General features: G+C 31.0%; 1 protein-coding gene across 3 annotated transcripts in view; it reads right to left on the bottom strand.

Moving 5' to 3' along the window:
- Positions 1-18,069, bottom strand: part of LOC118187948 (glutamate receptor ionotropic, kainate 2-like) — a 54,932-nt gene that overhangs the window by 8,900 nt on the left and 27,963 nt on the right. For 2 of the 3 annotated variants that reach the window (XM_085815213.1, XM_035358250.2), the window contains 6 exons: positions 13,780-13,938; positions 8,741-8,896; positions 5,948-6,052; positions 5,742-5,852; positions 2,589-2,798; positions 87-448 (listed from right to left, as the gene is read on the bottom strand). In XM_085815213.1, the coding sequence (XP_085671339.1) occupies positions 87-448; positions 2,589-2,798; positions 5,742-5,852; positions 5,948-6,052; positions 8,741-8,896; positions 13,780-13,938 (1,103 nt within the window). The remainder of the gene's footprint in view (positions 1-86; positions 449-2,588; positions 2,799-5,741; positions 5,853-5,947; positions 6,053-8,740; positions 8,897-13,779; positions 13,939-18,069) is intronic. The other variant, XM_035358251.2, reaches the window with a different exon arrangement.

Genomic DNA, 18,069 nt, shown 5'->3' on the forward strand with positions numbered 1-18,069 from the left:
TTTCCTAACTTTTCGAGAGTAGTGTGAAATCTGAGAATTAATTTTAGTTGAGGATCAAGAAAAATAAATAATATTCAATACCTAACCTGGGTGTCACTTCACAGCCTTGCTGCATGACAGACGCAATGGTGAACCACATGCTGTTGAGTATGTTAAAACTATTCTCTTGAATTCTTTCGTCTTGGCGACAGGGATTGACGTTTTCCCACTCATATGGACTGAGCCTTCCTACTAAAAACAGCACAAAGCTTACACCCAAAAAGGCAGCCACTACATAGATCCATACTTCACTTGAAAAAGGAGAAAGAAAGGAGAAAAGAGACTTGACTTTCTCAGTGGGTTTTTTGAAAAGAATACTGATCCCTGTGTTCATAAACGGGAGTGAAAAATCCAGAACTTTTTCCCTGGTGGAAGTTATGGTCAAATCAGCGACAGCCATATCAGCTACCTATAATTAAAACCAAAACATGGAATGGTGAAATCAATGTATGTGTAAATCATTAAGATTATTTTTGAATAACCCGAACAAAAACAGTTGAATTTTAAAGAATAACAATAGTAACATTATAGCTTCGAATGGAAATTTATATGAACATAGTATGAAAATTATATACATTTTTCTACATTTCTTTTCGATCACAAAGTAGTCATTAAATATATTGAAATATTTTTATAAGAAGCTAAAGAAATTAAAAGTTAGTTTTTCAAAATTGAATTACCTTTAAATATTTAAAATAATAATTTTAAATTATGGCCGTGTTTACAATAAGAGATATTGATAGTGTTATGCTTGTGAGAGTTCGGGCATAGACAAACAATCCATTAGCCAACAAAGGTATTCTAGCCTACAAACGGCAAGCAATTTCAGATTTAAATTCACCGAAGGCTATTTTGATTATCATTAATAAGTCTTCGACTTTAATTTTATGCTATCTAAACAAATAAATAACAAATTTTAGCTCTCACAATTATTATCAAAATGAGTCCATTAGTTCATGATTATTTTCATAAAATTGTTTAGTGATATTGTGATAAGAACTCTACAAAAGATGAAGGTTTTATGCGCTAGCATAGTTACAATAATATTCAGCAAGTTAAATTGAAGCTAACTTGGTTCTTCATTGGTTAAATGAAGAAGGAATCAGATTTTGATAATCTGAAGCTAACTTGGTTCTTCATTGGTTAAATGAAGAAGGAATCAGATTTTGATAATCTGAGTTCTATCGACGGTATTCTGAAGAAGGAAAACAGACTTGATTAACAGAAGACGGGTTAGGTTACTTTACTTAGAACGTGACAAGGGACACGAGGACTATCTGCCTAAGAGGATAGATGCCTTGGTGGAGCATATTTTAAAGGTAAGTGGCTCATATTCCCATTACCCATGGGAAAACCAGGAAGCTTCCATTCCGCTAGATGTATGCACCGGGATTGAATTACTGGTGTTCAGTGATTTTAACGTGTACCGCTGATGGTATGTTTCTTAGTCCCCTAATGATGATTGAGTCGACTGCGTATTAATAAAGACCTTTTTATAGTTTGCCACAAAGGCGATTTGACAAAACAAGGTAACGCGACCGATAGTTATGTTCATTAGCATTTCCAATGTGCGTAATCTTTTAATGGAAAATGTGTTACCCAGTTGAGGAGTTTATTTCTCTTTCTCTGTCTGTTTGTTTCACGTTTGGCTTTGAAGCATCTTTGTTTGAAAAAGAGGAATACCAAGTCCAGTTGCCGTATCTGTTACACATCCCAACAAAGCAATACAGATTCCTACGTTAAGGCTAGCCAGACTCATTCGGTTGCAGAAGGCCTAACTACTCAACCGAATGCAATAACTGACCATTTATTCCCAAGCCGCTGGTACTCAGGTCGAAAGACCAGCCAACTCAGACTGATGAATTTATTGCCTCCCGTTTAGCCGATAATTTAGTACCTACCGTTTAGCTGAAGCAGAGGCCAAAGTAATTTATTGGGTAAAATACCTTGCCTTTTATTTAGCAATTAAGTATTTAGTTTTAGTTTATTAATATAAAAAGTAACTTTTATTCCAGCTTTGGTTAGTTATCAATATTTTCTATGTTTCTTATTGTTTAATTTATAAAAACACATTAAAAAGTATCTAAATAAATGTATGTACTTTTCTAGTTTGAGAACGAAGGGTGGTGATCTTCTAGTAGTGGTGAAAGGGATGATTAGGGCAAAACTAGTTGAGAATTTCTGGGCTAGGTTATATCGGAACTGTATCATCCATGTTCTCACAGAATGAGCCTCTTAGAGTCGCATCAAAACTTAGAAGTTTTAAAATCGATCTGGGCGTATTTCATAGTAGGATATTATGTACACTTTACATTTATTTTTTGCATTTTTATTATTATTCGGATTTTTTTTAACTTGGTGTAGCTTTGATAATTCTGTTGTTCTTTTCACCTCGGCTTAACATTCTGAGATCATCGACACATTGAAATAGAAATTTGCTTCTAAAAGAAACATGCAGACCAGATCTGAATCATTCAAGTGTCAACAGTTCATGTGGTCACCATTTTCAATGTATTTAATAGACGAAAATTAAAACAACCTTTTCTTACCCCTTGAAGAACTTCGCCAATCATTCCATTCCAAATTCCTTTTTGCTTGTCGACTTCCACACCGTATTTTTTGTCTGCAACTTCGCGGATTTCATAAGAGAAGTGCAACTGCTTGGATAGCTCCTCAATGAAGTCAATGGTAAAACCTTCATAGCGATCATTTCCACTCAGTTGCCTAGGTGAATTTCTTAGCATAGCAAAGGGTTTGTTCTGTAAATGTAAGTTCAAAAATGATTCATTTGAATGTAAGCCTCCATATTATCTTTTAATCATAACATACATAAATCAAACTGTAATGTATTTAAATTCATTTTGAGCAACCATTTATATTATAAATGATGCACGACTATTAAATTTTCATCTGCCATTAAACCAAAGAACGCTTTAAAATTGTCTTAACGAACTTACTTTATTTTGAAAGTACTGCCTTCATTTTTAGAAATATACAAAATAAAGAATGGGTAAAAAAAATTACAAACTGATGACACCAAGCAGTTAAGTTTTTGCTATGATATCATCAAGCATTAAGTTTGGAAAAGTTACATTCAGAGCTCTTTTGTCCCAAACAAGTTGCGCTAGGTTATTTAAATAAGCAATGGTCCCATATTACCGGTATGGGTGCTTCAACAGCACAACATAATTATTAAAACTTGAAAATCCTTTTCTGGATACCTCACATAATAAAGTTTCGAACATAATTAAAATTTTATAGCCTAAATTTTCATAGTTTAGGTAGAGGTTCATTTATGTACTGCAAAATTATGATTTGCGTACAAATACTGTACATCTAAATTTCCACTTTAGTGTCAGATTTTGTATGATGAATTTGTTTTTTTTTTATTCTGTGTTGCCTTTTGTAAACTATAGCATGCAATATATGTTGCTGAATAGATTCTAATACGATCTGGCAAAAAAATAAAATTAGGTAGAGGAGGATCAAGATATGTAGGCTTTGTAATAGAATGTGCTTAATTAATATAATAAAATGTGTTTAGAGTATATGTGCTTAATAATATAATAGAATGTGCTTGTAATAGAATGTGCTTAGAGAAATGGCAAGTTGAAGTGATACAGAGCATTGTTGAGAGGGAGATAAAGTGGTTCCGCTCGCCTGAATCGCCATTCCTAATGTGGAATTTCAGCAGCATCCATCGTTACATGAACGCGAAATTCATCTCCATGCATTATGTCAGTAGGAAACGGAGCATCATCTCAAAGGAGGTACTCATGAATCGTTCCATGTACCTCGTTTAAATTCTATTCGAATGATGAATTATGCCAAAAATTATGCTTTTATCTATCACTCACCTGCGCTCTGTATCACTTCGACTCTCCATTTCCGTATACACATTTCATTATAAATACTTATTTCGACCCCTTCTACCTGCCCTTATATTTTTGACAAATATTTCTGAACCCACCCTGTATAGAGCTTAGAATCCTTTTGTAGATTGTACTCATTAGTCATGCCAAATATCTAGTATAACCCCAAAATAAAATTTCTACAGGAAGATTTAAAATAATTACATAATTACCTGTGACTACCCTTTGGAAGTTGTTAGTGTATTACCAAAGGCATTTGTACTAATAGTGTCTCAATAATTTCGTTTAATTAATTTACTTTCTTAATATTACCCCTTCATTGATTATGGTCATGATCACCTCATTGAAGAAAATAAGAAATATAATTTTATTTTAAAACATCCACAAAAATATGAGTATTTTATGCATTTTGTTTTTAAATATCCATCGTAAATACAAAGCAGACAGTAAAACTTATTTTGCCCTTTATGACTGAATGACAGCAATAATTAAATCCGATACAAGTTCTGCTAGTTATTACTTTAAAGTCAATGTCCTGAATTTGAGAGATTGTAACTCCTCCGAGTTTTCCTATGGGAGAAAGTGTCTGCGTGACGTGATATATAGTTGCCTTACATTTCGTTATCTATTGAAATTTCCAAGTGGTCTATTGAAATTTTCAAGATCCAGCTTGAAATTTAGCCTTTTATTAGAACTTATGTTTTAGTTACAGTATAGATGAAGACTGGTGAACTGATTATGGCAGTGCACATGAGGGTTCAGTGTCAAAGGGATCATGATTGAAAAACTAGAAAAGCCAATTCTTCATATTTGGTCATTGCTGAGAAAGACGTCATAAACTTGATAGAATTTTAAAGAGAGCATTTTCTCCTTTCTATTAAAATTAAAAAATATATATCTTTTCTTTAGAATTGCTCGCACACCTCTTAGATATGTTCCCATACGGCTATTAATTTGCTTTTGTCTAAGATCCAGTAATCATGCTGTTTGAACTTCTGTTTGAAAACTATTGATCAAACTCACAATTTGAGAACCATTCATCTCTAATTAACTTGTATGTGTCCAGTTTCTAGCATCCATGTTTTAGTACATACGGATATATTCAATAGTATTAGTCTGATGCATCTTCCTCAGTCTTAAACTAAATTTGGCAAGTAGGTATAGATTACTACAATTTACTGTACTTCATTTTCTGCACCTCATTCATCAATCTGTACTACAGTTTAGTATAACACTGCCAAGTATATAAATAATTCTTAAAGCAAGCAAGCGTTTTCTTTCCTCTAAAACATTAGATTATGTAATAAATTCCAGGTACTCAAAATAAGGATTGCTTTGAAGAATGAAATTAACTTCCAAGAACAAAGCAACAAAGCGTTGTAGAATTGTTTTAATGTTCTGATTGAAATATATGTTTTTTAATTAAAAACCAAACTGAGCATGAAAAATAATTTTCATAAGAATTTATTTTTTTCTGCTTTCTATCAAGAAAAACGCTCTTTAATGAAATACTGAAATTAAGTCATTAAGTGGCACAACTGTCCTTTCTCTATCAAACCCTCCTCAACTAACAATACAAGGATTATCCCCCAGATACTGTTTTAACTCTGATCGGTCTTAATATTATTATCCCTGCTTGTTCTTAATGTGTTCTGAAAGCTTGATGCAAATAAGTAATTTTTAAACATTTCAGAAGATTAAGTACTTCTAATATGCTTCCATGTGTGTAGAATCTGAAAGTCCCTGTAACTTCTTATTATAGTTATTATGAAATTTTAATTTATAACGCCGATTGTATAATATCTTTAACTATGAAATAGCGCGACTTACCAGAATAGTTGTAATAATGTACTTCTTATGTTCAAATTGATTCTCTGAAATATCTTCAATTTCAAACACATCTGTGATATTTACATCACGTCCAGGAAGCACATAACCAATCTGAGAGAAACAAAATAAATTCAAGATATGCAATTTCATATACTCACAAATACGACCTAATACATCTCCAAATTAAAAGTTAAATTTTCAAATACCTTTTTTAGTCCCTTTGTAGTTAGCTGCATTACGTCAAGATCAAAAGTCGATCGAAATCCTTGACCGTCAAAACGTACACGACCCGTCAAACCTCTAAGCCACTTCTGTAAATAACGACGAGAGTTATTAATATTGGAGATATTAATGATAAACAGGCTATCAGTTCCACTGCTTCAGACTCTCATTTATTTGATCTTAACAACAATAAAGTTCCTAAAATTTACTCGGAAATCAAAATAGAGGGTAAGAGAAAGTTACGGAAACCGTAGCATATGCAGTTCACTTCAAAAAGCATTAATGACATAAAATAGTTTCAATAATAATATAACTTGAAATCTGATGTCGTATTTCGTTGCTATTTCATTTTGATTTCCCTGGTTATTCATTTTATGTCCCTATTATTTTTATACGAGGTATTTTACATGCATGCAATGTTTGAAACATTTGAAAGGACATAAAAGCTGGTGTATTAAATAATTTTAAGACTATCCTATAATTTTACGCATTTGGGATCAGAAATGAGGAACAGTTTGAACTTCTTATAATACAGCGGTATTCTAGCTATGGTTTGTCACCCCAGTTGGTGCGCGAGGTGCGATGATTGTCCTGCCCCTTTGTAGCACTTTTGAGTCTTGCTAGCTTAATTTTTGTGTAACAGGCAGCTCAAGAAACTGTTGATTGAAATGAGAAGCGATATACTTTACAGATACATTTGAAATATTAAGTTTGCTAAATAAATTGTTACTAAATGAATACTTTGAATTTAGATCTCGTAAAGAAATTTTTACAAGCTTTCCTTGCAAAACTCGAGCTTTTTTCAGACTAATACAGGATATTATGCGTTAGTGCAGTTTTCAGATGTGATATAAAATAGTAGCAAATTCAGATTTGATATAAAAGCATTTGAAAAATTTGTAAGACAGACATGTTCAGTTCAGAAACATACTGAAGCGAAAATACCAAAAACGCAGACACTGCAGCTTGATGTAGAGATTGTTGTAAAGCAATGAATCTTCAACGAGTTACAGAGTGACGAAATAGATAATATGAGCAATATGAGAAAATAACAACACGGAATAATAGTATGGAAACTAATACTAAACATGAAAATAATCATTCTTAAAAAATATTCAGTCCTATAGACTAGGAGAAAATTGCAAGTTACTGTTTCCTTATTGAATCCGGCCTTAACCATGTGTCTATCTTACTATCCTAAGCACTAAGTTTCTATCCTCAACTTGATGAAGTTACAATTAATTAGATTTATCTATCACTGATGAAACTTTAGCTATCAAACAAACATTTAACAAATCATTAAACAAGGAATAACAATTTATTTTTAAACTTCATAAATATAGTTATAACCTTTATTTCAATTAACACTTTATGTCAGTCCTTTTTTACATCTTCTATAAAATGCATATCAGGTTTAAATGCAAAAGAATCTATAATTTAGAAAAACGTTGTACAGACCATCCTGTACAATTGTTTAGCTTGAGATGAGCAGCCATCTACTTGGCTGACTTGTTTGTGTAGTGAAAAAAGCGTATAATATGAAAACTTTGCACTGAAAACAGCTGTTGGTTATATGGTTTTTAGCAGTTTTCATCACATTAAATTAACTGAGATTTAGAAATCTTAAAACCGTTGAACTTTTTTAGCAATTTAGCATTATCAAGAAATGATAATTTTAATCAAAGCTTCAGAATTAATGTTCCTCGAGATAAAAGGTTGCTTTTAGATATTCGCTTTTGAAAATTTAATGCGCTTATTTCCAATACTTGTATGCGATTCTTAATGATATTTCACATAATTTTAATACAACGACGGCTGACATTTTGCTGTTTGTTTGCTCAGTTTAGCTGTGTAAAATACTTTTATAGATGATTTTGTTTCGCAAAAAAGAATCGTATAAACATTTAAGTCACATTTTTCTTTAGTATAAACTACCAGATAGTTACTATCTTATCTTATTTGATTCATTTCTTAAACTCGGAATGAATGTGAAGCTATGCTCTTTTTGGAAAAACCTGTGGTTTTTAGAACTGCTACTCATAGACATTCTAAGTAGTAAAATATTTTTTTCTTTTATTAGCTAATAAATAGCATTTTTCCTTTGCTATTATGGAAGGCCGTTGAAATAAATCTTGGCTGAGAAGGCCATGAAAAGGGCTGATAACCTTTGACACAGAATCATAAAAACTGAGAACAGATTAGTTGAAAAAAACGTATAAGAACATTTATTTTGAACAAAAAGGTGACATACAGGATGATAATGAGAGGAAATTTCAGTTTTTTTCCCATGATGTTCTGAAAGGATGATTTCATTTTGAATTTAAATATTAATTTATAATGTAGATCATCTGATTCCCTATATCAAAATATACGAACCGCAAGTTTCTTTAAAAAACTCACATGAGCTGGCAGGCAATAATCATGTGATAATGATGAGATATTTGGCAGTTTAAACAGTGAGATTTAAGCTGAACAAAGTCGAACAAGAATCATAAAATATATGGTTCTCTCTCGATTCTTCTAATGAGCGACAAGAACTCACAGAAGTATGTATTGTAAAAATCACATTCCTCTGTAAATTTTCTACTTCCAATAGCATTTAACTTAATAAAAATCCAAGTTAAAAAAATTCAGTTATGAGTGCTTTAATGTTTTAATAAAGTTATTTTGCATTAAATAAATGTAATGCATTCCCTAATAGATAATTCAGAAAATGCTTATAATTTACACCAAAAGATAATTATAATTAACAGATATTAAAGTTGAAATGATCATACCGATTTCATGTAGTTAATAAGGCTCGTACCATCAGTACCTTTCGTAATATGATCGCATGACATGGGAGGAAATTCTTCAACTCTTTTCCCGTTGTTGAAATCGTCAAGCGCAAAAGTAAATAACCTTACAGCATCATACAGCATCGCCGAAGACGTCTGAAAATGGGTTTACAGCAGTTACTACGCTAAACTGATGTTAGAACTATAATACAAAATGCAAAATTGAAACGTGTGTGGATGAGAAAAATTTTGCTATTGTTACTTCGCAACGTAGTGTCAAGAGTACAAGAAAACAATAGTAGGGGAACATTAATAAGTCGTGAGAACGGACTGTCGTGACTTCCGCGATTTTCATAAAGTAAATATGAGCCAGTTTCGCTTTCTAAATCCTCCATGGAGGCATCTCTTCTTTCGGAACAAAAACCTTTATATGCGCTGCTAAAACAGATGCAACTCACTTTTGATTAAAATTTAAATGACAAACGCAAAACGAAGTTAAAAGCAAAATTTTATAACTAGCAGATAATATTTTTCTGAAACAACTGTGAGGAATTATAAAACGCATACTTTAGTGTGAAATAATTTCTTTTGTATACGCAATGGGATATGAATAAACTTTATGAAGATTATTCTCATATTATAGAGAACAAGACTGATTCGTGTCTTGTTCTCTATAATATTTCTAGAAGGGGACTTTTCTTCTAGAAGAGAAAATAAGAATTTCATAGCTCTCATTATATTTTTCAATTTAATTATTTTGATGACTGAATTTATTCAAATTTTAAAAATATTTATAATATATCTGCTCATAAAGGAAAATTCTGTTCTTTTCCTTAGCTTCAAACATGCATATCATTTCAGTTTCAAAATCTATTATAACTTACTTACTGAGTAAAAGGCTAATCGCAGTCACATATAGCTAGCTATTTATAACTAAATTACCAGAATTTTGGTAGCTTTCCTTTAACATAACGTAAAATTGAGCTAATTTCCTTTAGGAATGTTTTTCATGAAGATGACCATTGAATTTTGCGCAGGCTGAGTTTAAATGCTTTGCCAAATATTAATATTCTAAATTAACTGTCCATTTCATATTAATATTTACTCCTGCGTTTTCGGCAGAAGATTTTTCATAATAAATAAGTGATGTATTTCCCTCCACATGAAATTTATTGCTTAGTGTTAAATCTAATATCTGCTTAATAAGCTCAGCTGGGTTCATAATAACTCAAATTACCATTATATCTGTTGAACTAATACCAAGAACCTTTAGGATTGCAAACAGATCTTATTGCATTGTAAGGTTTATCCTAAGTTGCTAACAATTACTTTTAGTTAAAGCCACTATCCTATCACTCCTAATTTCAGCTTACAATTTCCTGCCAGAACGTGTTTTCAGAATCTCGGTTAAGTGTAAATGAAGGAAAAGAAAGTACTTAACCTAAAAGTTCTACTGACTTCGTTAGAGAGCCAGAGATTCTGACAAGCGCGCATTTGCCTTTTAGGCTACTCTCTCTCTAAAGCTCGGGCGTGCTTTAGGCCCTTGATAGCTTCACCGTTTAGTTAGCATTAAGAGACCAACTCTTGTAGAATCTTGATAGCTTCGGCTATATACTTTTAGTAAGTTTTATTTCTTAGTATTCCTGAGTTCAAACCCAAGTGGAGGCTTCATTGTAACTCCAAGAAGGAGTCGTCTGTTAACTTTAATTTGAATAATAAAGGGTAATTGACCCTTCGTACGTTACGTTTCAATCTCTCTGAACTAAGCGATTATTCGCTTACCAGTTCTTAAGGTTCCACGGATTTAGCTGTAAATTCTAGGTTGGAACATTATAGCATGTAAACTAATATGCAAATTTTCAGAACGAAGAAAAGAGGGTACCTTAGTACTTAACAAAACATATACCAAGGCATGTTTAAGACAAATTGTTATTTTCATGAAACGATAATCATTTATCACAATCGTGTGTTATAGAATAAATCTTACTAATTTCTTCATGATAACTGCATAGAAACTCAGATTAAGTTGTTTTCAAATTTATTATGCTTATCAAACATGTTTATAAGATTTATGTTTGAACTTAAATCCTCAGTTAATTTGATATTTTCGATAGCTTAGCGGCGACATTTTGAATATTGTAAACCTGAAATAAAGTTGCGTATTGGCAACGATAAGTATCCCAGAATGTTTATTTCATTACTTTTTAAGAACAGAAGCACAAAAAATGAGTTTTTAATGCAGCACTAAACAATGCATTGCAAACAATACATTTTCCTCATCCTTGAATAAAACTGTTTGCTATTGCCTCTGCTTTTAATTTTCTTTCGTTTTTTATAATTTTTATTGATTTTTATATTCAATACTTAAAAAAGCCTAACTTCTTCACTGAAATCCCTACATTTTCTATGTAGACTTTTACATATTATTTTGCGCTATTTTAGGCAAATTTTCAGTGCACAAAAATTCGAAAGAACAATTTTAAAACACAATGTTTAAATATACATTAAATTGCTCAAAGGAAAACTATGAAAAAGTAATAAAACATTTCAACAACGTCATCAAATAATATCAAATATTTCTCACATATAAATTAATTAAATGTAGTTTTAAAAGTTACTTTGTAACAAGAAATGTTAAAGTATTCTATGTGTTTCCGGATATTCCTCTAGAACTATTTAAGCGTAGATACGAAAAAATTGAAATCCTGTGAGGAACCCATTACAAATGTCAGTGAAATTTCAGTGAAAATACCTTAGTGTTCTTACTCGCGTTCTCCTACTTTATGTCTGAGTATTCCTTTGTAGGAGGACTTGTATTTATTACAGCATTGGAACAATGTTTTACCATTAAATTTTGAATTACAAAATTTGAAAGATTTCCAATGAATAATCAAACAGACATGATTACCATAAAATATTGATAATATGTTTTTGTAATTGGTAATGCCAGTCACTTTTTTTCTGGCAGCTTTGAAAATTTTCAAAGCAGAAAATTTCCTTGTCTGCGGAAATGCTCTATTTAACAATTAAAGTTTCAATGAAAGAAATATTTTATTCTAAAATTTAAATGATATTATATAAGTTTAATATTTAACTAATAATTTTAAACACCTCTCTAAACCTTGTATAAAAACTATACGCAAAATATAAGTATCAGTTTACAGTGATTAGCATTTCCAATGGCTTGAATTTTAAAATAATTTTTCATTATTCAAAAACAAATACTAAAATTATGTCATCTCAAAATTTTTTCAAGATTTTTAAGATCTAAAAGTCTTAGATATGTTTGTTTGAAGTTTTTGAATTTTTAAACTCTTAAACTATTCGAGAATTACTTACTTTAATCACCACCAAAAACAAAAGTGTCCCATTTTAATTTAGTAAACTCTCTAATGTTTTCAGAAATCTAATGTTTCAATATTAGATTCTATAATGTTTCTAAAAATTCTGTCAACATAAATATGAGACTATACCAATTAGAAAGGTGAAAGTTTGTGTTTTTGTAATGGTTGAATGTATATATCGAAAACTGTTACTCGCATATCTATAAAACTTTCAGAAAATCGGTATGTTTATGCTAATATTTAGAAAAACAAGATTTTTTTTTAATTAGTAATTTTTTTACAAATTTTACTCTAGAAATATGCATTTTTACGTATTATGTCTAGTAAAATATATTGTTACTATAGAACCGAAACTTTTCCAAAATATTTCAGTGTAATATAAAAGATTTATTTTACTTACATAAAGAAATTTTAATTTATATTAATAATAAATTTTGAAGAAACCTACACAAAAAATAACACATTAGCGATGTTGGTATGTAGAGACATTATGTTCTTTGGAAACAGGAAAGATGAAAAATTTGCAACGCCTTCGCCCGGAATCGAACCGCGGACCTCTGAAATACGCGCCCAGCGAGCAGACCACCATACCACAAGGGCATGCCAAGAATGCGGGAGAAATACCTTATATACTCCCCTTTTAAAGGGCGACTGGGTATTTTAGGGGACCCAATTGCCAACTCCTGAGTGTGGAGATTCATCATCCAGCACCCTTTTTGTCCGGGCGCCACTGTAGAGAGATTAGATATTTTTTGGAAGCAAGCAAGATGAAAAATATGCAACGCCTTCTCCGGGAATCGAACCACGGACCTCTGGAATACGCGCCCAACGTGCAGACCACCACACCACGAAGGCATGCCAAAAGGCGGAAGAAGTACCTTATAGTTATAGCGGGTCCTGATATAAATTTTAATGGAACTTTTCATCTACCATCAGCTGCAGTTGGCATTCTTAAGTTACGAGAATTTGGGGAAGTGAAAATCATTGAAATATTCCCGCTTTTGTCCGTTGCTGAACTTGAAACTTCCGAATTACCGGATTGGTGTAGTGCTCATTATATCACGAATTTACATGTAAGGAATGCCTCAATTTTTTATAGTATATTTTTAATAAGTTTGATAACTTTTAAGAATTAATTTCAAAAAACCTGAAAATTAAGTCTTTGCCAAAATGAAATTTTGAATTGCTAAAATAATTGCCAAAATTTGCCAAAATAATTTTTGAAAGAGCTATGTGAATTTTTTTCCCTCGTAAAGCAGTATAATAAACTGAAGCCGAGAAGCATATCAAGAGTAGTTTAAAGTGAAACATTAAAAATATATAATTATTTTCAATTTGCAAGAAAGCAGAAGTTTGTAATAGAAATTAATTTCTATTATTAAAAAAATTCTATTGTGATAGAAGTCGAATAAATATGTTTGGATCAGTGGGCCTTTCTTAACAAATAAGTTTGTTAAATAATTTTTCAAAATCATTTGCTTTCATTGTAAAGATTAATTAATAAATTGGTTGTACTGATTAAAACATTTATATTCTGGAAAACTATAAAATTCTGTAAATATACAAATTTTCAGTCTATATTCCTAAAGACATATAAAAGCATAAGAATCAAAATGTGGCAATTAAAAAAACAAGGATATGTAAATGCGATTAAACGTTGAAATAAATGAAATGCAACTGAAAATTTATACATACAGAAATTGCCTTTAAATTGCTAATTCCGACTGATCTCATTCTATCTTTCGTTTCGTAGAGAAGTGCTTCATATACCTCACTTTCAGTATTCACAATTTTAAATCCTGTTATGTTGGCTCTGCTGTACTGAAAGTCCTCTAAGTCAAGAGTATGGAGATCCTGACAAAAAAAAAAGTATATAGAATACATGCATTTTATTTCACTCTTTTTAAATTTCTATAAATGGTGAACATAAAATAAACGTAATAGTATATAGCAATATAGTAACTTTAATAAATTTGGAAATACTATAGTATTGTTCTTTTGCTCAGTTAAAAACTCGTTATTCCCCCTTTTGCCTTTTTTATTAAATTTACCTTTTGAAAATCGAAAGAGGAATACTATATGATGTATACACAGTATTTAGCAGAAAGTCAAACGGAAAACTTAGTGGATTAGAAGGCATGTACTATTAGATGTATTAGTATATTTGTACTCTGTACATCAGTTATAGTTTTACTTTTAATAGAATTATTTTTATTTGCACCATGTCTAGGTCTGTATTTAATATATCATAAATCAATGTTTCTAAATCACATGCTGATAAAGTTGGAAAGATATGCAAGATGCAAAAATATGCGAGTAAATAAAATAGATTTATTAAAAAATTACATTAGTTACAGGAACTGTTAAAAACAAAAGGTATGAATTGTTGGAGCTACTGAAGCAACACGAATCGGGGTAAGTTGCATATATTTTGTAAAACTATCTTCGAAGGTTTAAACTGAACTTTTCTTTAGCTGCAGGAATGAAATGACGAAGGAAATGTCTGCGCTCAAGTTATAGAATAGACCAGAAACTTAGAGAATGTTCCAGTTAAGGATAGAAACAAGGCCAATTCTAATCCATCTTTACCTTCAGCTTTTAAGAAAACTATTTCATAGTTGTTTTCCCTTTCTGTCAACAGATAGCGCCCACAGCTTCTCCTTCGTCATTTTACTCCTGCAGCTTAAGAAAAATATTCTGCTCAAACCTTCGAAAGCAGTCCTGGAAATTTATGCAACTTACGCTGATTCTTGTTGCTTAAGTATCTCCAAGATTTTCTCTTCAGCTATTATTTTTGGGCAATAAAATATAAATTATTAAGAAGTGTTCATGTTACTTTAAAATAATTTAGTTAAGTAACATTTAGTATTCATTTGAATGAAAAGTGAGAGATCTAACGATAAATTTAAGATGTTGAGCAAGAACCTCTCTGAGAAATATTATTTTGGCAGGTATGAATAAATTTAAAATGTATTCTTTGTTTAAGGACACCACTTGCCAGGCCACGCAGTTAATAAATATTCTGGTAGCGAAATGTAACTTAACAGAATGCAGAAAGGGAGAAGTATAATTAACAGATATTTCTAATGTCAAACTTAAAAATTTGCTTTGATATTAAGTTGAAATATAAAAGAAGTTAAGAGATCAAAATGGTCATGCTGTAGTGAGTAGGTTTTGACAAATGCTAGAAAGCCTTAAGATTAAGATTTCTTATGCATTACGAAATCACATCATTTGTTCGGTTAAAACTTAACATTTAATGTAATTAAAAAAAATATTATTTTTCCGTACTCGATCTAAAACAGTTAATAATTCAACTCAAATCTATTTGTTATTTTTTATTTCATTTAATTCTGCAATGGAAATATGGCATCAGTCATATAAGCACATGCTTTAGGCTTTCAAAATAATAATAATCACAAAGCAACAGGATTTTGATTTTTCTTAATATTTTTGCAGATTCATGTTTGTGTACATTAAGTAAGGCGCAAACAAAAATTACAAACTATACGTTTTAAATCCATTTAACTATACGTTTGCATAAACCTGCCATTACATTTGGCAGAATAAAATTGATTTTCTGTATTTATACTGCATATACACTATTCCAATTCTCCATAGCAATAAAACTCTTAGCAGAAATTAATAAAGCATAAAATATAATTTATATAAATAAATTAATTTGTTAAATTTGCATTCTCTTAAATATATGCATTCTTCTAACAAATGTATTTAGCCCGGAAATAGTACGTGCGTGAGTCATTCAATGTATAGAGAGAGTACTTAAGAAGCACAAAACAAATCATAAATGCAAATTATTTCTTGAGCATTAAAAATCAAAATAAGAAATTCCTCCGTTCATTATATTTAATTTGTTTATTTTCAGATCAAATAAACTATCCTTTATTCAATTTATCTATCATGAAAATCTATTTTCTTATGATTCTGGTCTTCGGATTCGTTGATTTTTAAGTCATCATTCTTTCTTTCATACCTTTATGGAACTTTCTATCAAAATGCCATTATATGGAAAATAGGTTTCTTTATTTTTTATTGTATTAGTGATAAATACCGTTCTCACCCATGTCAAGAAAGATTAATGAAGAAGAAATAAATATATAATAATGAAAATATTCTTATAAATAAATAATAAAATAAAATAATAATCTCTACATATAATAAAAGAAAGAGTCTGTCTGTGTCAGTGTGTGCGTCTTTCGTGAGCTAATATGGTTAAATATGGGTTAAGCTAATAGACCCACGGCTGCGAAATTTGGTACATAGGTGCATCTAGGCAAGAGATGCGAATTGAGACCTCGAAGCGATTTTTTCGAAATTATAATTTTTTTATTTTATGTTTTGTGAAGAAATCGCGTCATTTTGAGACATAATGGGTTATTGGAAAGCGAGATTTTACTCTACACACTCCATTTTCACATCGTCATGAAACGTAGGCACTTAGCTATTTTACTATTGAACTTAAAATAAATAAATTTCGCGTTTCAATAAATCCATTAAATACGAATTTAATGGATTTCTTTCCATTACGTAATTTTTTATCCTTTATTTGCTTATCAGGATTTTTGGTGGTATTTGCTAAATATATACTTAATCACGTTGTTATCTCGAAAAAGAATTAAGATTCAAAATTCGATGTAATGATTTCTAATGCATGCATTAGCTTTTGACATTATCGTTGTTCCCAAGTCGATCGAATCATCTTAAACAATGAAATCAATAGAAGTGAAAGCTGATATGTTAATAAATATATGAAGAATAAACACAAATACCTCCCTTGCTTTTTAGCAACGCTGGGCATTGAGAATTTATTAGGTTAAATAGAAACGCAATCTTTCGGGCTCTAAATTGGGATTTTTGCCTTTAGGGACTATCTTCTGTCTATCCTTGTTACAAAAACTTCACGACCTGGAGACATGTATACTAGTATAACGTTTTCACTGATGATTTGTTCTTAATTTCATCAAGGGAATTTTCAATTCTGAATAGTTTGTGTAAAATGAAAGAAGAGATTGATCTACCTGAATAATATGTGACTATGAAACGCGAAAAATTATTTCTGCAGAAGGCGAAAAACATTAAGCATCAAGTATATTTTATTATTATGAATATATATGCTATGGCTTATCTAATTTTTCTGAGAGCAATATTAGATCAAGTCCGCGAATTTATTTTTACCTTTAACTTTTAACTACTGAGTACAAAAATAATATGTAATTTTTAGGGAAATTTTATTAGTATTTTTATCCAAAAATTGAAAAGTGTCCCTTGCTTTCTGTTCTGAATGAGAGTGAATAAAAACTTATTAATGAAATGAAACGTAGTTTTGGTATCATCTATGGTAGGGAGTTAATTTTCTGTCAGCTGTCTTTTGTCAATCTTATCCATGAACAGAAATTATCAAGACTCAATTTTTGCATACGACACAAAACTTAAAATTAGATAAACTGCATTCCAGACAGGCCCTGATTGGGCTGCATGCGTTTTGTATTTCTCGAATAATGTTCGCCTTTTCTTCGATGCAGAACGCTCTACGTTCACAACTTGCCGGATAATATTTCACCAGTAATAAATTTTACCTAATGTCCACTGAGAACACAGTATTTTTCCCCAAGATATGTATGGATGCAAATCGGAAACCATGAAAGCAGCAGTGAAAGAATATTCTGTGTCTTGCGAAAAAAATCTAAATAACGCAAACTTCCCGTTCAGAGGACAGAACGCGAAGAGTATTTATACTCAAACTAAACATACACATAAGGATCAAAATTTCATCCATTAAAAGATAAATCAACTGTACAGCCCCAAACGTTTAAAATTCAATTCTTCCCCTTTCCATGAATACCAGAATTTTAAAATTTCCATCATAGCATCAGCCTTGAATAGCTTTCTGTCTGACATCTCAGTTAATATGGAAGTTTTAACGGAACCAGAGAATCCATCACAGACACCATATGTTAAGATATG

The sequence above is a fragment of the Stegodyphus dumicola genome, chromosome 1, assembly GCF_044657685.1.
Source record: "Stegodyphus dumicola isolate Sdum_Otavi_A_Nest chromosome 1, ASM4465768v1".
Classification (NCBI taxonomy): Eukaryota; Metazoa; Arthropoda; class Arachnida; order Araneae; family Eresidae; genus Stegodyphus; species Stegodyphus dumicola.